The 19,877-nt window shown below is 40.6% G+C and overlaps 1 protein-coding gene across 5 annotated transcripts; it reads right to left on the bottom strand.

Annotated features, from left to right (window-relative positions):
• Nucleotides 1-206: 206 nt before the first annotated feature.
• Nucleotides 207-19,197, bottom strand: LOC110056557 (allene oxide synthase-lipoxygenase protein-like). Of its 5 annotated transcripts, XM_020763061.2 has the most exons (13): nt 19,108-19,197; nt 17,239-17,400; nt 8,851-8,876; nt 8,434-8,513; nt 7,885-8,312; nt 6,926-7,114; nt 5,411-5,889; nt 4,584-4,850; nt 3,801-4,291; nt 3,151-3,396; nt 2,523-2,809; nt 1,624-2,062; nt 207-1,237 (listed from the first exon to the last, which is right to left on the bottom strand). In XM_020763061.2, the coding sequence occupies exons 2-13, from the start codon at nt 17,343-17,345 to the stop codon at nt 1,058-1,060; spliced, it is 3,219 nt and encodes a 1,072-aa protein (XP_020618720.2). In that variant the 5' UTR covers nt 17,346-17,400; nt 19,108-19,197; the 3' UTR covers nt 207-1,057. The 5 variants fall into 5 exon arrangements, with proteins under 5 accessions (XP_020618720.2, XP_089130506.1, XP_089130505.1 ...); XM_089274380.1 differs by lacking the exons at nt 17,239-17,400; nt 19,108-19,197 and adding an exon at nt 14,726-14,799; XM_089274379.1 differs by lacking the exons at nt 17,239-17,400; nt 19,108-19,197 and adding an exon at nt 12,246-12,323.
• Nucleotides 19,198-19,877: the final 680 nt, after the last annotated feature.

Here is a 19,877-nt window from a genome sequence, read left to right on the forward strand (position 1 = left end):
TTCTTGCCTGTGCAAGCTTGGTTAAGAGAACGAGGTAGGGTGGCACAAAATTATAGGCACATTTTAAGTCACTTTACTCACAAAAACACCAATAAGCTCTGAAAATTTAGCTTCCTGGTTCATCAGGCCACAAAGACTTAGCAAGAATGGAATTACATTTTCTCAAGTCAGTTGAATTGAAAACAAAGTTAAGCCCACTCCAAAGCAATGCTACAATAAACCAACGTTTAATATAAATTGCATTCCAAGTGAATAACCGTAACATTCATATCCGCGTGACACTCGGACGTGTGACGCGCTACGTATACCTCTATATAAAACTGCCACCGGCCAACGTACCTTCAAGTATGGAGCAACTAATATCTGGAACAGCTTAGATAAAGTCACTAAGGAAATTAAATCCCTAAAGACATTTGAAGCTGCTGTGAAAAAACGACTCCATAGCCTTAACTGACGTATTGTTTTTTACATCATGACATCTAGGTGGCGTTTGTACTAGAGAGCATCATTTTTGTCTTTTTATCATTAATTATTATTGTGAATAGTTTCTGAAAAACCTTTGAGAGGATGAATCCATTAAAGTTTCAAGTTTAAAGTGTAAATATATCATTGTTTCGTTCCCATTTTATGCCACACTTGGGATTAGAATATCTGTGGGTTTTATTAGTGTTTTGTAAGAAATTGCTTTACCATTCAGAGTTTTAAAGCAGCTCGGTCACGGCATTTTAACCATTTTGGCTACGTACAAAATTACCTTTAAATTGAAGGAAACCTAAAAATAAGAGTTGACTAAAATAGAAAAACCGCAATGAGATAATAATAAACCATAAAAGAACAAAGACGTATAAGAATGGAGAAAATAAACTCGGATTGAAATCGACGAACTTAAAAAATTTAGGCTAAACTTTTCAAACTGCGCAAAGCGTAATGTGGCTCCTTTAAGAACTGCAAATCTAAAGAGGCAGGCGTATTTTCTTATGCAAAATGACTGTTACTTAAATGTGTATTAAATTTTACTGTCTGCCACAATTTGTGGCCTATTCAATCCCCGCCTTGGCTAGATACCAATGCTATCAGGAATTCGCTCGGGCAACAGATTGATGTAAGGCAAATCCAATGATGCATTTCGAGCCTTGATAGAATCTGAGATCTTCTGGAGAGCGCGCTGGAAACGAGTGATTGCGTCATCCTCTGCATCACCGGTCAACAGGCTGTGTGTGATGTCACCAAGGAAACGCTAAGATAGAAACGAAAAGATATGATGATGTTTACATACTGTGGAATTACATTGAATTCAAAAGAAGCAACTGAATATTTATAAGTTGCAGTGTTTCCCTGGATTTCTGCTAAATCAACGGTCGCGTCTTTTGCTGCCGACAATCACCTATGCGGACCTCTCAGGAAACAGAAGGTTTCAAGTTTACATTTGTTGGTCACGATCGGTAGATTGGCTGATCTGATTAATTGGGAGAATTTTAACTTCCATCTCTCATCTCTATAGACAGCGACTGTGATTTGTCGCATTGTCAAATCAATACTAGGTATCTCTTTGGAAGGTTAAGACAATTTGGACCCGCAAGTTGCTTTAGAAATCTTTCGATATATTTTACGGTTTTTTCTTACCTCATCTTCTGCAAATCGTGTTAACACACACACAAGAGCTATTTGTTCAACGGCCTGAGACTTGTTCGGGAGTGTCTTCATAATAGACTTCAGAGTTGCCTCATTTTTCTTGGTGGGAGGCGGTTGACGCATCAGAGAAGGAGTAAATGGAACAAAGCCTGTTACATCCATCAGACCAAAGTTTACTCCCGCGTGCTGACACGAACACGTGAACACCACACACGTCAGCACGTGTATCAGTTGGTTACGTGATTGAAGGCTCTTTGGGAACTCGTGGTCGACGTCACCCTCCCTCACAGGAAGGCCGTTGTCGTGAATATCTTTAATCCAGCCTTGAAGTTCGTTGTCCTTGGCAACATCATCATCTGACTTGTAGTAGATGGCGACTACATCTTTGATGAAAGTTTCAATGGCTGCCCAGAGACGGAGAGCATCATCCCTGACAAGAAACAATATTGTGGTGAGATGTGTGGTCTGGCTAGCAACTGGCACACTGTATGTAGCGGTTCAGAGGCGTTTTCTCTGAGCCCACAGAGTTGCCGAAGGAAAGAGTGTTGGACAGGTGCATATAGACCCATAATGCATTATTATTATCATTATCGTTATTGTTATTATTATTATTTTGTTTTTGTTTTTTTTGTTTTTATTTCTTTATTTTATTGTTTTCCATAATTCATTATGTAATAAAGTATCTTTATACAATATTCTAGATTAAGGGGGTCAAGATATGTTTTAAGGCAGCATGTCAGAAGTGTTCATTATTAGTCGTCTCTGGATGCCAACCTTTTCGAGGTTTTGATCCGTGAATTACTTCTTTTGTGGAACACTTGTATAGTTACAAAAACTTGGAATCGGCTACAGTTTCTAGAACCGTCAATCAATCATAGCATGTAAATCACCTGTAATAAAACTTGGGTAATTTCTCAGGATCGTTGACACCTCTCTCTTTCAGCATGTCAGGTAACGACAACATGCCAAACTTGAAAGTCTTGTAAGACTTGTTTAGATACTGCATGGCTCCTTCATTATCAGCTGTGTCGTTTCTAAGAAAGTTGTTGATTGCCATCACGGTGCGAAGGTGTGGGAATAATGTTTGAAACACGGGGTGAAGGGAGGGCAGCTGACGCCACGTAGCCACGGCAAATGCTTCCATTACCAAGTGGGTTCTAAGAAAATGGGTGCTTCCCTTTGGAAGAAGAAAGAATTCAAAGTGGAACTGAATATTCAAGTGTGCGATAATACTTATATAGGAAACGAGGTTTCGATTGTTTATATCGTTTTCATGAAATTCAAACATTACAAACAGGATGAGTTTGAAGACATCCTTTTATGTAGTTAAAAAAAAGTATTCAAGGTATTTACAAAGTCAGTGAAATAACTCAGACCGAGTCATTTATCTTGCAATGTTCAATCTGTCATAAGTTTTCCCACCATGTATAATTTGGCTAATCTCGAGGGTTTCTAAAAATGTTATTTACCGATTGTTTTCCCTTTCAATAAATAACTAGGGCAAAAGTTACATCATACCTGCTGTACTTGATGGTCAGCGTTACGTAACCACATCTTTGCCAGTAGCCAATCATATTTCGAATCTCCAGGAGTCCATATTGGGTTAGTGTCACTTGGTTGCTGGAGTAGCTGAATGGCAATAGGCACCAGATCACCCGAGGCCTTGACGTAAAATAGTCCCAGGGGCTGTGCCGTGTAAGTGGATTCGCCTGTGATGTTAAGGCCTCCAAGTTCCTTGTAATCTACGATGTACACGTGCCCTGCCTAATACAATAAAAAAGATCGGTATAAACATATTGAATGCCTTCATTTTTTCTGCCTCCTCCACAGCCTTTTCTTATTTTTTCTTAGGGTAAAGGGCGATTGGGTGAGTGGGAGCGAGTGAGCAAGAAAGCGCGAGCGTGAGCTGGTAGCGAGTGAGTAGCGGGAGGGCGGGGAGCGAAGGTAAAGTGAAAAGAGAGAGCGTTTCCTCTCCTCTCATGATTCCCTGCGCCCCTCCTCACTAGTTAATTATTGTATTTTTTACTATATCACGCGGGTGCTTGGGATGAGGCAGTCATTTTTTTTCCATCAGCAAAAGAGAGGTACTACAGGTGAGTTCATGATGATGTTACTTAACATCATGGAGTTTTCGAGTTAGGGCAAAGGTGTCGTTTATTCTCAGTTACCTTAATCTCCTCCTCTAGCGTTTTCCCGCGATCCAGAAAGCTTTTGACCATGTCGTCAGTCACGGGGAAATTACTTGGCAACCTGTCGCAGCGCTGAATAGTATTCGGGTTGCAGCCATTCAAGAACATCGAAGCGAACACCTCATCGGTCATCCACCGGTCGTCTTGCACAATCTTCGGTACACCATCATACACCCTTTTAAGGATCTTTTGGAAGTCGTCAAAGTCATCCCAGCTGTCAAAAAGAGTCGACAAATAAGCAAGCCCGATGTCCACAGTGGCCTTGTGCTTATCTTCCTTGATGGTACTTTTGGCTTCTTTGGAGAATTGTGAATCTCTTGGTATATCCGAGTGTTTCACGGCTTGAAGATAACCAGGAAGGTGCTTGAAGACTTCTTGGTCTCCCCATTTATAGCTCTCTTGGCGCTGCTTCAGTTCAAGGATTCGTTGGTTTTTAACGGCCTCTGGCTGGTCTTGGAAGGGAAGAATGGCTGCAAAAATAGAGTTGTAAGAAAAGTGTGTTTTCTTGGCAAAGGATTTGCGCAGATGTTACGCTTTTTCTATGTAATTATGAGTTCTTGTAAAGGTCAGAATAAAGGATAAACCTCTTAACTGTAGGGACGTAACCGACTGAGCAAAGAAGAAATGTTTTTATAGCAATGTATCGACCCTTATAATTGTGTGTGAGGTAACACTAGTTTATCATATCAACCTGGAAAGAATTAGCAACCTTAATTAAACGTGTTACGCTGAGATTCCAAGGGACATTTCGAAAATGATTACCTTTTCCTTCGAAGACAGATAAATCTGACAGCACCCAGCGATAGCATGGAAACTCGAAAGGGTCCTCCTGCGAAGAACTTAACACCGAGATCTTGTTGACGAACCAATCAGGATTCTTGTACCACCAGCCACCGCCATCGTTATGAAGTTGGATCATGAGAACTTTTCCAACATCCATGGCCTCAATAGAATACTCGTCCACTTCTCCTCTTTCAAAGTCATTACCCCAGTTATCTAACTTGATCAGATCTGTCTTTCCTTTGGTTCCTTTATTATGAGGTAAACAATTAATCAAAATGACAAAAGTCTGTACGGCTCAGTCTCCAGAGTCAATCCAAATGCTTCCTACATTAGGTCACGGAAGTTTGATGGACGTGGATTGAATTGGGTTTGCTTCAGTTCAAATCTTAGTTGATTTCAAGCTACAACTTTGATCCAGGCGTATTTAAGTTCTAACTGAACGTATCTAAGGAATCATGCATCAATGCGATTATAATTAGTCTTCGCCGCAAATTTTCGGGAAGGGACCTGAAAGCAAAATTGGCACGCGTATACACCAATGATGAACTCTGCAACCTCGGTTAGTCCAATTCTCACTCATGCATGGCGTACGGTATTTTAACAAAGAAGTTCAAATTATGCACACAATGACAAACATGTTAAGCCTATGTGACAGGGAGTAACTGGTTAATTTTGATCGAATATTTTTCGTTAACAGGGTCACTGTTATTTATAGTTGCTTCAGACCACTCAATTTGGCTTTGGACGATTCGGGAACCACTTCTTTAAACAAGTATCTCTGGTCAATTAAGTAAGAATCATTTTACCTGTCAGGGAAATGGAAATAGAAGCATCAGTTCCTGCCCCGGACTGGCTTCCAGTTTCCACTCGGATGTGATAGGACGCTAAGTGCTCTGGGACGAGTTTGTTTGACCTGTTGGCGCGAAGCTTCTGTGACCAAACGTAGACTGCGTTACGAATGTGAACAACGCAATTAGGGTCGTCGCTTGACTGAGCCGGCAACAAACCAATCGTGGAGGGCAGATTAGTATGAATAAACTTCAAACGCTCTGTTGCCGTTGGTGCCAGTAATGACGTCATTTTGATGTCAGCTACATCTAACCACGGATGCGAGCTCTCGTCCCATTCCCTCCCGACTTGAAGTATCGTCGGCGGATCATTGTCCTTAGCTTCATGGAGTTGTAGCTGGAGTTTGTACTCCAGTGGTCCTCGCGTTATTCTCTCTCTGTACTCTCTCTTGAGGTAGTCCATAGGCAAGGTCTCATTGGGTGATCTTTCATTGACCCTAGTTTTTTAGAAAGACAGAAGAAGGAAGTCTTAACAGCTTATTATCGGCGCAACCTGGGATAAACACTATGAAAATACGACGAATTATTTCGGTTTTTTATTCGCAAGCATTATGTGCACTAATGACTTTAATACCCTAATAGCTAAGTCCGTGTTAGTTACAATCTGCATATTCCTTCTTGACCATTAGGTTCACCAACTTTGTTGTCACCGAACAAAATCTGACAAGCACGAAGCAGGGAGTGAAGGAGGCTTTCAGGACCGTGTGGTCTCCACATTACTGCTTCCAACTGTTTTAGCTTAGCTTTCTACTGATAAACGTTACTTTAAAGTACGATCAGCACTAGTACGCCAATCTCTCGCTTAGGGGATCCTGACAATCAACTACAGTCGAACCTCCCGTAAGCGACCACCCAAAATGTCAAGCCTGGTCGCTTGCGACAGTTTAGACCACATTGGGTCAAAATTTGGCTCCATTAGCACACGGTAACCGCAGAGACTTGCCCCGTTTTTTAATGTTTTATTCATGTGAAAAGTCTATTTCGAGAAAGAATCTGATAGTTCCCATTGAGAAATGTCCGTCTCTGGTACTACCCGGGAATGTGACAATTAATGTTATGTTAACACCTTATTATCCAATTTCAGCTCTATTATCTGTCAAGTGGTCGCTTACGGGAGGTTAAAATCAAAAGAAAATTTTAAAACTTTTAGCCCTAAAAGTGGTCGCGGCCGCTTACGAGGGATGGTCGCTTACAAGAGTTTCCAAATATAGTGATTTGACTCCGAGACGTTTGGTATTTTGAAAAACTGTTCGCTGAGGAGAGGTGGTCGCAACCAGAGGTTCGACCGTATTACTCACCGACGTTGAGGTGAGTAGTACTTCGCTCATCACCTCCGAATTTACCAATCAGAAGTGAAAGCGCTTTTCACTTATGCGGTCTATACTTATTGCTGTTATTTATCTTCAACAGATTCTCAGAGCCATGCACAATCCCTAACCATAGCTTGTAAGTACAACCGCGGTTTTTACTTACCAAGGTTGCCACTGGACTTCTTCAGACAATAAACCTGTTTCCGGAGATCCGTCAGCTGGCATCAACCGGAATCTGACGTAACGCTTTACTCCATCCAATGCCTTGAAGTCGAAGATCACTTCAGTGTAATACCGCTGGTCATAAAATGAGTCAGGTTTTTGACGCAGGCCGCCAATATTGGCTGCCAAGCTGCTCGTGAAAAATAAATAAATAAATAAATAAATGAATAAATAAATAAAAATAGAAACAATTATTTGATTACACGAACTGAAGAAGCGATTTATTTAAAAAATTTTCTCTGTAGAAAAACTAAGTGTTAAAAAACGAGGACTTTTAGCGTTAATTTTTGCAGCAGATAAAATTTTTTCGCTAGTTCACACTTTTGGTTTAAGAGTTACATATATTTTTCGAAAATAGTCGTTCTCTTAATTTGAACGCCACCAAACCTTTCTAAGGTGTTCTAACCAAAGCACGAAATGAACATGGGTTCACTATTTGACAAGTAACTTTTAATTCTGTCATTGTTTTTTTTATATAATTTCAGAATAATTTTGGTATGTCTTTTCCCATAATTTATATTAAGGAGATGAACTTACTGGCTTTAAAGGACGGTCTGTTGTTGTCGTTGTTGTTGTCGTTGTTGTTGGCGTTTTTTTGTGTGTGTGTGCAGTGGGGGGGGGGGGGGGGGGGGGCGGAGGGTTGGGCAGTTTTAAAAAAAATTCCTGCCCAGCAACACCCACTGCTGAAAAAAAAAAAACCAGTCGTGCAAGGGGAGCCATGGGGAAAAAATCGAGCAATCGCTTTGTATTATCCAGGACCTATATCCCACCAAAACAATCATGCTCAGTTTAAAGGTGAGAAAAAACATTGTGCCCCAGAAACTTGCCCAACCTCTTCCCCCTCCACCCCCTTCAAGGAAATAATGGTCCATCTCTAATTTCACTTGGTTCATTACTTACTGGTCTGGACCGAGCAGCAAATAAGTTTTCAAATCTCCTGAAACCTTGGCTCTTACAGCGTCAAAAACAGCTCCAGCGCTCCACAGGGGGGTGGTCGGGCCAGTCCCCATTACAAGGTCACACGGACTCTCCATGTCGTCACTTCCGGCAAACCTCAACGCGCCGCCGCAGAAATCAATCAACACGTCATCAACTGATTGAATGGTGGAGTGCCGGAGACAGACTGGAAACGAACGTCCAGGGGTGAAGAACTCATTCTTTGGGAACTTGGGATTAGAGACAATGGTCGCGATCCCCTCAGATCCAACCCCAATTGGATGCGTTCCACGTTGGCCCTTTATCAACACCTTAGTACCAAATAGCAGCTTGAGTTTGGTGGTGTCATAAGCCAGTTTCGCAGCGTCGAATATTCCGGGTGGAGGAAGAGGCTTGGAAAAAAAGAAAGTGTAAAGATGCAGCTCATTTCTAGTACGTTAAGTAACACGCCTGTTTCTTATGTAAATGTGTTTGCGACCAAATAACAATTGGACGTAGATATTACTCTGGTACCTTCTCGAACTCTTCGATTTTCTGTTTAAACATTTCTTCCCCCATAATTGCCTTGTAAACATCATATCCAAGATTTCGCCCTGAAAATTAAACACAAACTTATTTAGACCGCAAGAAGTTTCTCTTTTCCTCGAAAACCGTGGGGAAGAACGCAAAACAAGTAAGCGTGCGAGCGTGACTGTGAGCGTGACGTGCCAGCGTCGGAAGACGTCCGCGCTACTAGCGGCTCGCGGTATCGCCACTCGCACGTCACGCTAACAGTCACGCTCGCAAGCTTACTTGTTTTGCGTTCTTCCCCACGGTTTTCGAGGAAAGAGAGACTGCTGGCAGTCCAAAATTTCTTCGGTTAAACCCGCAAACATCAGTGGACGCCACTTGTTTAGATTCGATGATAAATATGTTAAAAAACGAACTTACAAGGCATGATGTCTTCTTTGTGGATCCTGAAAAATATAAGGGAATATTATTCATTACCTTCTACCCAAAAATACAGTTAACCGATCAATCATGACATCCTACTACATCAAGTCACTGACTTGGTATGGCCGGATTTTCTGCCAAAACTCCAACCTTTGAAGCACGTTTCGGTGAGACGGTATATCACGCTTGTCTGGTTTTGCCGCGAACGTGAGAAGTGTATTTGACGGTATCTCCAGTTAAATTCACAGTACCGTTAACTGAATCTTTTTCACCGTAGCTCGAATCAAGCTGTTAATGATTTAGATTACTGTTCGTGATCAAACTGTTTGCAAGCAAGCGGGTTTCGCGTCTGTTTAAATCATTTCCGCTTGAAAGGAAAGCACTTCTTTCGTCTTGTGGATAGGATTTCACTCAACAGACCGTAACACGATCACGTGTGAACAGTTTGATCACGTACAGCGATTTGAATCCGGGTTTGAATCAACAATTGCTCTCAACTACGTTTTAACACCGTACAAAATATGAACCACGGCTCAACCAAACTCGTCGCTGATTTATCAGGTCAAGAGTTTCACGACATTAGTTGGCAATATATCTATAAGTGGTTTTACCACAGGCAGCTCAAGCTCATTATGTGACTGTTGTGGCTAAATTTAACCGCAACGAACGTTCGCTTTATAGAATTTGTATGGGAAATTAACTTTAGGCCTAAATATACTAAAATAAAGCTATGAATATGCAAATAAACTTCACAAGGAATGAAAGAGTAGGATGAAAATGATGTGAACTATCAGTATGGAAATGCAAATTGTTGATCGTAACTACCAGTATGGTCTAGACAGTCGAAAATACGTTTGCCTTCGTTCGTACTTCCGGTTTCCAGAGGCGGATTTAGAGGGGGTGTAATAGATTGGGTGGCTGGCAACCTCCCTTTTGGAGAAGCTAAACAAAAAAAAAATCGAAAAAGGTTGTGAATATTATGGCAGAAATAAAGGCAAACTTTGTGGACAGGTACCTCATTGTAATTTCTACTTTGTGGCATTGCTGGTATTGCTAGTGAAATGGTTTTCAATAAGGCTCCAATTCTCAAATTGCAACCGTTTGGCAGCGTGCCCCACTGTTTCTGTAGCCCCAGGGTACCAGCCACCCACTCCCCCCCCCCCCCCACCCTTGAAAAATCCTGGATCCGCCCCTGACTTGTCATTGCACGGTACAACCATCAACAGTAACACCGGGTCGTCAAGTTTTCTCAATGTTTTTCGCAATTCATGCATAGCCATTCACTTTAATATCTTAGTATTCGACTCACATTTGGTCTATTTCGTGACGTGTATTAAACTATGCATGTCACAAATAGGCTCCGTTCGATATATTTATACTCTAACACGTGGCTCCGAGGTTTTCAGGTCAAAATTGCAAATTTTCTAACTTTCTTTTGCGTCTCAATTTCCAAAGGACTCTTGGATACAAAGAAAACAACACCAAATATGCCCCACTGATTCTGTAACCCCAGGGTACCAGCCACCCACTCCCCGTTTCACATCATTCCTAGGCGTTTGTCCCGAAAGCCTCGGAGCCATGTCAGAATATTGATACATGTATATCGAACGTGGCTTATTCTGGAATGCTACTTTGTTGTGCTATTTTGTTAGTAGCAGGCTCTTATAGTCACAAACTATTGTTTTATATATTCTTGACTTGTTTTGTGATCATAACGTACACAGAAATTTTAATCCAGCAGTTTCACGAGACAATTGAATGTTAGGCCCGGGGGAAACCTTAGTGCCTATTTCCAAAACAAATAGGTTAATTGCTCTCGGTTTCAGTCACGCATAAAGAAATCGAGTCTTGGTATAAATCTCCTATCAGCGGCAGAATAGATAGATAGTGAGTAATAGCGTAGTTAGACATGGTAGATTTTATACTAAAGTGATATATTGGGAGTTTTCACATGACGTCATGGCAGCCATATTGGTGTTCCAAAACAATGAAACGGCGGCCATGTTAGTGTACCAAACCAATCCTGTGGGAGTTAAACTCTCTTCTTTTGTAAACTCTTCCTTTTGTTCCAATAACTTTGCATGTGTGCTAGCCAAGTGAGTGAAGATGCTCTATACTTAAAATTGAAATAACGTTCAAGGAAATTTTTGAACGTCATTGAATATGTATGTTCCCGGCAGCAATTTTCTCCAGGCAATTTGTTGTCAACACGAAATTTCTGATTATTGTTTTGTATTTACAAATTTTCAACCCACAAAATTACATTCAGTTTTCCCAACTCAGCCTTGGGTTTATCCTTAAAATATTCTTAAAAGTTTATCAAATTTCAGCCTCGACATTCTTACAAACTCATTGTTATAAAAAAAGAAAGAGTCTAAACACCTTCTTCTGACGACTTCAGTTGCATGTGTTTAGTTGAGTGTCGAGTAAAACAAGCTATATATGGCCCTTTCAACGTGGCGGTTGTTTACATAAATGCTTACAAGTTCGGCTACGCTTGGATAATGAAAGTTCCATGCTAGATATTTACATCAACTGGAAAGGATGATATTGTTCCTCTAGTCTTCTGGTCGGCTTCTTTTGGCCGATGCAAATATGAACGGTCACAAACGATGTGCATTTCTACCAGTTGTTCCTAGCCCGGCTTTAAAACTACGGACTATATATATTTGCACTTTACGTTATTATAAAATAGGGAGCAGACTCAAGAAATAAAACGAATAATCGATGGGCCATAGAGTGAAGGAGCCCAGCTATAGAATTTATTAATTGGCAGCCGTTTATGAAGTTTCAAGTATTAGCCGTCGTGGGTCACGTTCTCCACACCACGCAGAATTTGAATTGTCATTTCACGTCGTTGCTTTGCCGAGGACGACAAAGAAATGTACCAAGCATGATAAATAACGCAAGTGTGTAGTCACTGTGCTACTCGTTAAACCTTTTGTTTGGCAACGTTGCCGTTGCCGTTGTCGTCGGGGTTTTTTTTAAACCCTCTGATGTTTTTTTCTTTCTACGTGTAGAGTCAGACAATATGGCACACCCTTCAGCGTAGATGGTAAACGCGGTGATGCATATCGCATGCAGCCAAACGATTTCCACCCTTTATGAGCATTATGGTACACGCTTACGAATACTGAATTTGGTTGCGCAGCTCTGCTAGTTATGTTATAATCTTATTTTGTTCACACCTCACGGAAGTATGACAATCATGGCCTCTAGGAACAAGCAAACCTCCGCAAGCTTCAACTGCCGTGCAGCTTTAACTCGTAATAATGAGTGCCGTCGCGAGGGAGATTCGAGTGCTTGGTAATGCAGCCTACCTCGTAATAAGACTTCGTCAAAACGACAAGTATAAGCTCATGACGGTGTAGATAAAATAACAGCCCACTTACCAGGAAACCGTAATTCCAATATTCGCGCCGTTAGACAAAAAGCAGCAAATGTAATTTGTGATAATCCCAAGTAAACATTAATTGCTATTTTGTCGGCACAGAGCAGAGGATTGGTGGCGGGTTCGAGGGGCGCAGTGTACAGCGGGATTATAGTTTGAAATTATAACGCTAAAATTATAGAATATTCTAAAGAGCTTTACAGTGTAAGATTAAGATTACGGTAAAATTTAAAAATAACACAATTAAAAAGAAAAACATATTTTAAGAGTATGGCATGCTATACGGCTAATCTAAAAAAGTAGTTTTTAACTTAGATTTAAAAACAGTCAGGGTTGGACTTAGTCTTATTTCACGAGGAAGTTTATTCCATAGAAAAGGTCCAGAGTGTGCAAAGGCGCGATCACCAAATTTCATCTGTTTGGTTCTGGGAACTGCGAGGAGGATGGTCTTAGGAGTGCAGACGGTAAGTTGGTGTCATGGAATGCTTAATTACATCCCATGGGAACGGCTTGTTTGGAATCGTGTTTATTCCGTAACGCTCGATTGTGTGATTTGTATTCTTTCATTACGTAACCAGTTCTGTTCAACCAATAGTTTTCTTTTCCTTTCTTTGATTGTAACACCTTGCGTTTACATATTTAGGGTTTTTTGGGGTGATACGTGTTGAGAGGTTTTTGTGTGTGTAGAAGAAGCAGGTTGAAGTGTAGTTACGAGCGAGGCTAGAAAGTGGCAGGAACACGTCCGGAAGCACATTTTCATTACTGAGAAGCCATCAGTAAACCATTCCTAAATTCACGACAAAGAGCCATTTGCCGGGGAACGTGAGTGCTAAATAGCTGGTCGAAGCAATCGAAGGACAAGCGTAAAGTTCTGTCGAAGTCGGCCGTTGTAAACCGGACAGCTGGAGTAAATCGGAGAAGTCAAGTTGAAATATACCGGACTGAGTGAAGACGTAATCGGAAGAAGTAAGTTGAAAGGTGGGAGTAATAAACGGGAGTTTGAATTGGTTCGTTGTGTGTGTCATGTGTTGGTGGAACGTTGTTGGGGTCAAGTTCATGGACAAGGACTTCAGACGCAAGGTGAACTGAACTGAACTACGGAAACGCCTTTTTTTTAAGGAATATTCTTGTAAATAGATTAAGTGTACTGAAGTATTTAGCTTGTTTATTATATTCTTGTAAATAAATTAAGGTTAATTATTTAGCTTATTGTATTATTGTTAGTTACCCTATTTAAAGTATAATGTTATTTTAGTGTAATTGTTATAATAAATGCTTGTAGACTTAGGTAGTTGTTGCGTGTTTTCTCGGGTTCGTTTATGCTTAGTTTTTTTTTGTTAGAGAGAGCCCACCTTTGTGGCGCGGTTTCGTCACAGTTGGGTTACCCTTCACCGTGAACAGTTGTAAAGTTCGTTTTACTTTTCTTGGCTGTAAACGAACGTTATTCCTCTAGCCCTCTCATTTTATTACATAGCTGTCATTTACTATCTTTATATGCACTAAGTTTAATTAGGATACCCTAAAACCCCAAGGGTGGCACCACTGCCTTGGTCGGAGGCACACGTTCTATAATATTTACCGCCTGCTGCTTCAATGGCATGTGTTTTGTAGAGCGAGGCGTAAAACAACAATATATGGCCCTTTCACTGCTGGCACGCTTCCCACATTGATCCAAGGTTCATTATTCTTCAGTGTAAGTTTTCGAAAAAACATGGCGGTTGTTTACACGGATGCTTACAAGTTCGGCCACGCTTGGATCTCAGTTGAAAGGCTCGATCAGCAGGAAAAGATTATATTGGTCTTCCAGTCTTCTGGTCGGTTTGTCTTGGCCGACGCAAATATGAATGGCACAAATGATGTGCAATTTTTACAGTTGTTCCTACTAGTCCGGCTTTTAAACTACGGTCAAATATTTACACCTTCCTTTTTATAAATTGTAGCGGATACCGAGAAGCTTTATCAGTCAAATTAAAGAGCAAATTCATTAAAAGAAATGAATAATCGATGGACCATGAAGTGAAGGAGATCAAAAGTAGAATTTGCCATTTGTATGCGGTTCACGTTCTCCAGATAACGCAGACTAAATTTGATCATCTCACGTTGTTTGTTTTGCAGAGGACGACAAAGAAATGTACTAAGAATAGTAACGCGCGTGCACAGCCATTGTACTCCTCGTTAAACCTTTTGTTTAGCGAAGTTCCTGTTACGTTTACCGAATTGGGTTGCGCGGCTGTGCTGGCTATGTTATGATCTTATTTTGCTCAGAGCACACCGAAGTATGACCATTATAACGTTCAGGAACAAGCGAACCTCTGCAAGCTTCAACTGCTGTGCAGCTTTAACTCTTAATAATGAGTGTCGTCACCAGTGCTGTCAAAGGAAATTCGTTCCCTAACAGTGCTTGGCAATGAAGCCTTCCTTGTAATAAGACTTCATCAAAACGATAAGTGACAGTGTAGATAAAATAAGAGCCCTACTTACCAGGAAACGGTAATCCAATATTCGTGCCGATACACAAACAGCAGAAAAGATTGTTTACGACACTGTCTTGAGGGGCGTTACCGCGGCAGCCGAGCGTGTAATAACACTTAGATGGAATATTTATAAACAATAGACAATGTTATAAAGAAATACTGTACATGTCATTCGGGAGTTTACGAAACTACGACGGCAACGGCAACGGGAACGTCACTGAACAAAAGAATTAATGAGCAGTACAATGGCTGTGCACGTGCGTTATAATTCTTGGTACATTTCTTTGCCGTCCTCTGCAAAACAACAACGTGAAATGACCAAATTTTGCGTTGTCTGGAGAACGTGAACCACGACGGCTAATTTTTTAAATTTTTACTTCAAATTTATCGCTATGTTCCGGATTTAGTTTTGCGATAGTTTTGACAGTGATAAACAAAGTAAATGACTTACGAGTATCGCGAGATTCGTAGGTGAAATATAAATTCATTTTTTAATCAACGTTGTCCTCGGCGTCGGCGTCGTGGTTTCGTAAACTCCCTATTATGAGTTTAAGGCGCCGTCCACACTAAGCCGGAGGAATTTGAACACGAAAGGTTCACTTGAAAACGCATCAAATGTTTTCCATCGACTCTACGCCGGAGCAATTTAAAAACGGAACAATATATTACCATTTTGGTAATTGTGGTCATTTTGGATTTGTGTTTGAGTAAAACTCGGTCAGGGAAATCACGTGATTATCGTAACATCATCGTTTACGACAAGCTTCGTTTTCAAAATGTTTTCCGTCCACACTAAAACTCGTAATTCTTTCAGTCATTGTAACTTCTTATTGCTGTAATTTAGGTAAGAGCCACAGGTTTCTCAGTCCAGCACTGTAAAGTGTTTCCCTCCGTCGTCAAATAAAGCTATTTTCTTATTATTATCGTTTATTATAAAGCCAGTGTTTTCAAATCCCTCCGCTTTGAAGAGCGTTTTCGAAAAACTGCATTATCGTGACGGAGTTGTGTTGAAGGAAGGCCTAACCGGAGAATTAATATTTTAAATCTCCGTTTTCAAACTCTTTCGGTATAGTGTGGACGGGACCCCAGTAAACCACGACGGCAACGGGAAATGCTAAACAAAAGGTAGAATAAGCGGCACAGTGGCTGTGCACGTGCGTTATATATCTTAAAACATTTCTTTACCGTCTTTTGCAAAGCAAAAACGTGACAGGACTAAATAGGCCATTTAAAGTTGCCTTTTGGCTCTGTGTCAAAACGATTTTTCGTACAAAACAATTCACATGAAAATGTGTTCAGTCCCCCTTCAGGTTCTTTTTTATGCAAAGTAAGCTTATTTTCATATGAAAGACCGGTTTTTACGACTAGTGCTGTTTTTGTTGCTTTTTGCCTACTTTTGCCTTTTAGAGAAGGAAGAATTTTTTATATTACGGTTTAGTGAAAAACATAATTATGTTGTATTTACAAATTTTCAACCCACAAAGTTATGTTCTTTTCCAAATCTCAGCCTCGCGGGTTTATTCTTAACTGATATTCTTAAAATTTCCCAAATTTCAGCCTCGATATTTTTATAAAACATATTACTATAAAAAAGAAAGAGTGTATTCTGTGTCTGGGAAACGCGATTTTTTTTAAAAATATATATATTTCGAATTTAACGCTTTGTTCCAGATTGAGTTTCGTTATAATTTTGAGAGTGTGAAACACTGAACTAAATGACTTTAGAATATCACGAGATCCGTAGGTAAAATTTATATTCATTTTTTAGTCGACGTTTTCCTTGGCGTCGCCGTAGAAGTAACTTAAATTCTCTGGTTGGTACACCAACATGGCCGCCGTTTCAATGTTTTGGTACACCAATATGGCCGCCGTGACGTCAACGCTCTATTGGTGGTTTGCAAACAACACCCTCCGTGCGATTTAAACAGACAAACACGTGATGCCCATGTTGGTAGTGATGAGGTAATCAATCTTAGTGATCGCCTGTCAGTTGTGAGAGGATAGATGTCGACCATTGTCGTAAATATCATTATTATTTTAATTATTATTTTAATTGATTATTAAATAGTGAAGAGATAACGTTATCACAAGTCTTCTAACACAGTTCTGTTTGCTTTACCACTGAGATAGAAGATGCAGTTTTTCAGGCAAAGTTTCGGACATCATCAGACGGCAGGTATTCTAAATAAGCTGTTCATGAACATCTCTGACCGCTGCACTGATCTTTTGATTCGCCGAGGCGCGAGGATGACATTAATTAGGTGTTGACATTACACAGAAAGCAAAGCCGATACGCTCTCCCGTCAACTACCTTGGTGTGGGTGGTCAGATAATGATCAGATCAACTCCAAGAGCGTGCAAAGCCGAGGGAGGTCAATACCAGGGAGGCCAATAACAGTCACGCTTTCTTGAGTAACTTATATTAACATGTACGCACTTAATATCACAAAAATGTTTATCTGCAATGCTTAAGTGTTGTTTGCGGTGTAAAACCTTAGCAGTAGGTAAAATAATACATACCCGTTTCCGACGTTGTGGGGAGAGTCACTATTCGCGACGGCATTTTTTTCAGATTGCTTATTCTCCACAACTTCTAGATCTGTAGATTTACTTGTACAGGTTCCCATGATCTCAACTGTCACATGACTTAAACAGCAGTCATAATCTGAATGGCCGAAAGATCTAAAAAGAAAGAATTTATGACTTGCCTTTGAAAGCTCCTGAATAAGTACAGTACAGCTGCAAACGGAAAAGCTTAAAGGGAAAAGCAGCAAGAAATATCAAACACTCGACATATATATGGAATGGAGCTGGATGGCAAATGGATTCTGTTTAGATTGTCCACTATTTTTTACCAGGGACAACCGTAGGTAAACTCAGACCTGCTTCCCCCCCCCCCAACTCCCCCCCCCCAACTCCCATCCCCCGCACCTCGCCCCTAAACAACAACCTGCCATATGATCTTCGGCAAAAGGTAAAAAGTGCGGTCATTAGGTGATTGTCAAAAGTGATTGTCACAAGTTCTTATCTCAGCAATCCAACATCCTCGGATCTCGAGGTGCATTTCTATGATGTCACAGAATCACTATATGTTCAACTAATTATGAAAGTTTACTGCAAAATATTATTGAAACCGAAACTCTCCCCGTTCTGGTAGAGTAGAGCAGTCTGTTAAATTAAGTTGCACTTAAACGAAAAACCTTACATGCAAAGCTGTCAAAGCTTTCCGGAAATATTCAAAAGTTCAGGTTAAAAGTTCCTGACCACCTTACGCTAAAAAAGGCTTCTAGATCTTTTTTGACCCTTTCTTCATCTGAATCTCGGCTCTGACACGTCGGCCGTGAAGACTGGTGACTGGATAATTGTCTTCCGATTGAACAACGCAGAGCGTTCGTGCACAAAACTGACATGTTGGCACGCATTTTTTAACAACGAGAAATACTAGTACACATGAATAAATTAACTCAAGTGGCGGGGTGTTTTGCAGTCAAGCCCATGAAGTAAAGCAAAACTGGACGAAGGTTTCTCAGCTTTCGAATTCGAAGCTAAGTCTTCAGCAGCTTTTCGGTTATGCCCACTACTTTCTTTACATTCACAAGAATTATAATTTACCATGGAAACATAATAGATTGATAAGTTCAATCCAAGCATAACTACACAATATGCAAATTTCTAGTAAATCGCGGAGGGGATTTAGCTCTTCTGTAGCGTTTATTAAAAAAATGATCAAAGTTACTGAAACAGAAGTGAATTTTGGAGCATCGGTGAAATAAAATTGTGTGACTGACAATGAAAACATTTCGCATGACGAGTACTAGTTGAAACGATGACCGTTCTCAATACAATGCTCACACGAAATTCAATGAAATCAATGCCAATATCCCAGCCATGAAAACAAAGGAACAGCCTCGGAGTTATTTGATTTCTGTGCCTCGTTTCACAAATCATCTTAGCCCAGCCTGTTGCTTTGCAGTCACGGACGCCGGGCGCCGGGCGCCGCTGGAAGAATAGTTGCTTTACGTGGTATCCTTTAGGGGAGTTGTGAAAAGTAAATATAAAGCTTCTTTATACATTACAAACATTTCACGTCTGTGATTTACATGACCTGTGCTGAGAGTAATTTAAAGGCACTGTATAAATTAAACCAATAAGGTACTTTGAGCCACAAACTAACTTGGCTTGTAAAAGCCATCATTGCAAGATTCAGTAGCGCATCCGATACAGACGAATTAATCGTTCAGTCGTCAATTCGTGACTCCTTTTTTAGAAGGGCCAAGCGGTCGCTGTTTTGATTCAAAACACTGCGGACGTCGTTACAAACAACAACAACAACAAAGATAACTTAGCATCACAATCTAAACCTAAGTTAGGCCATATACCGTAGCTTACCTGAATTACAGCGCAAGATCTGCAAGATAGCCAAGTTGCGACTGACCTTTTAAGTTATTATCAGTCAAAACAACGCATGTTACGTCACAACTGAGGATATGACGTCATCATGTCACGTCGCTCATCAAATATGCCCAAGCTACTGAACCTTTCCATGGGTACCCCGAGACTTCGTTTTCGTCGCAATTCCTTTCTTTCTTTTTTTTGAACCTTCGTTTTTTTAAGCAGACGTTCGTTTTTCACTTCAGCAGCGAATCGAATCATGAAAAACATTCTAAACAGTTGCTGAAACAATAAAAAGGAAATTAACGGCGGATTGTTTAGATTTGTTTCCGACGTTGTCCTGTTTGTTCAGAGTTTGATGCTAATTATTTTATTTCCACGTTTAATTATCCTTTCCTCCTACATTTTCATTAGTACACCATGCCGGTGACATCAAATTATATAACCTTTGTCTGCGGGGGGCTACGAATTTCATTTGCTATGTTCACTAGCTTTCTAAGGAGGCCTCTATACTTCCAGCTGTTCAGTCTGATAATCTTGGGTTTCTAATTCTGCTACTTTTACAACTACACAAGTGGTTTGGCCTATTTTTCGTTTATAGTGTGAAGAACCTGTGAGTAGCACGTGTCCGCTAAGTCTGCAAGGGAGCGTTTACAATACGCCGGAGAAAATTTGAAAACGCAGCTTAATATATTTCTACGCCAACGCCTACCGTCCACACTAATCCGTCATGATATTCCCCCTCTCCGGGTTTTACTAAAAAACAA

The sequence above is a fragment of the Orbicella faveolata genome, unplaced genomic scaffold, assembly GCF_042242905.1.
Source record: "Orbicella faveolata isolate gen_17 unplaced genomic scaffold, um_ofav_v1 contig_35, whole genome shotgun sequence".
Lineage (NCBI taxonomy): Eukaryota > Metazoa > Cnidaria > Anthozoa > Scleractinia > Merulinidae > Orbicella > Orbicella faveolata.

What these genes read in the sequence shown, in the direction of transcription:
- LOC110056557 (XM_020763061.2), bottom strand. Translation starts at nt 17,345, where the DNA reads ATGGGAACCTGTACAAGTAAATCTACAGATCTAGAAGTTGTGGAGAAT. An exon ending in AAATCGAAGAGTTCGAGAAG is followed by an intron (nt 8,313 to 8,433) that starts GTACCAGAGTAA and finishes TTTTTTTCCAAG; the next exon opens with CCTCTTCCTCCACCCGGAAT. An exon ending in TTGCTGCTCGGTCCAGACCA is followed by an intron (nt 7,115 to 7,884) that starts GTAAGTAATGAA and finishes TTTCACGAGCAG; the next exon opens with CTTGGCAGCCAATATTGGCG.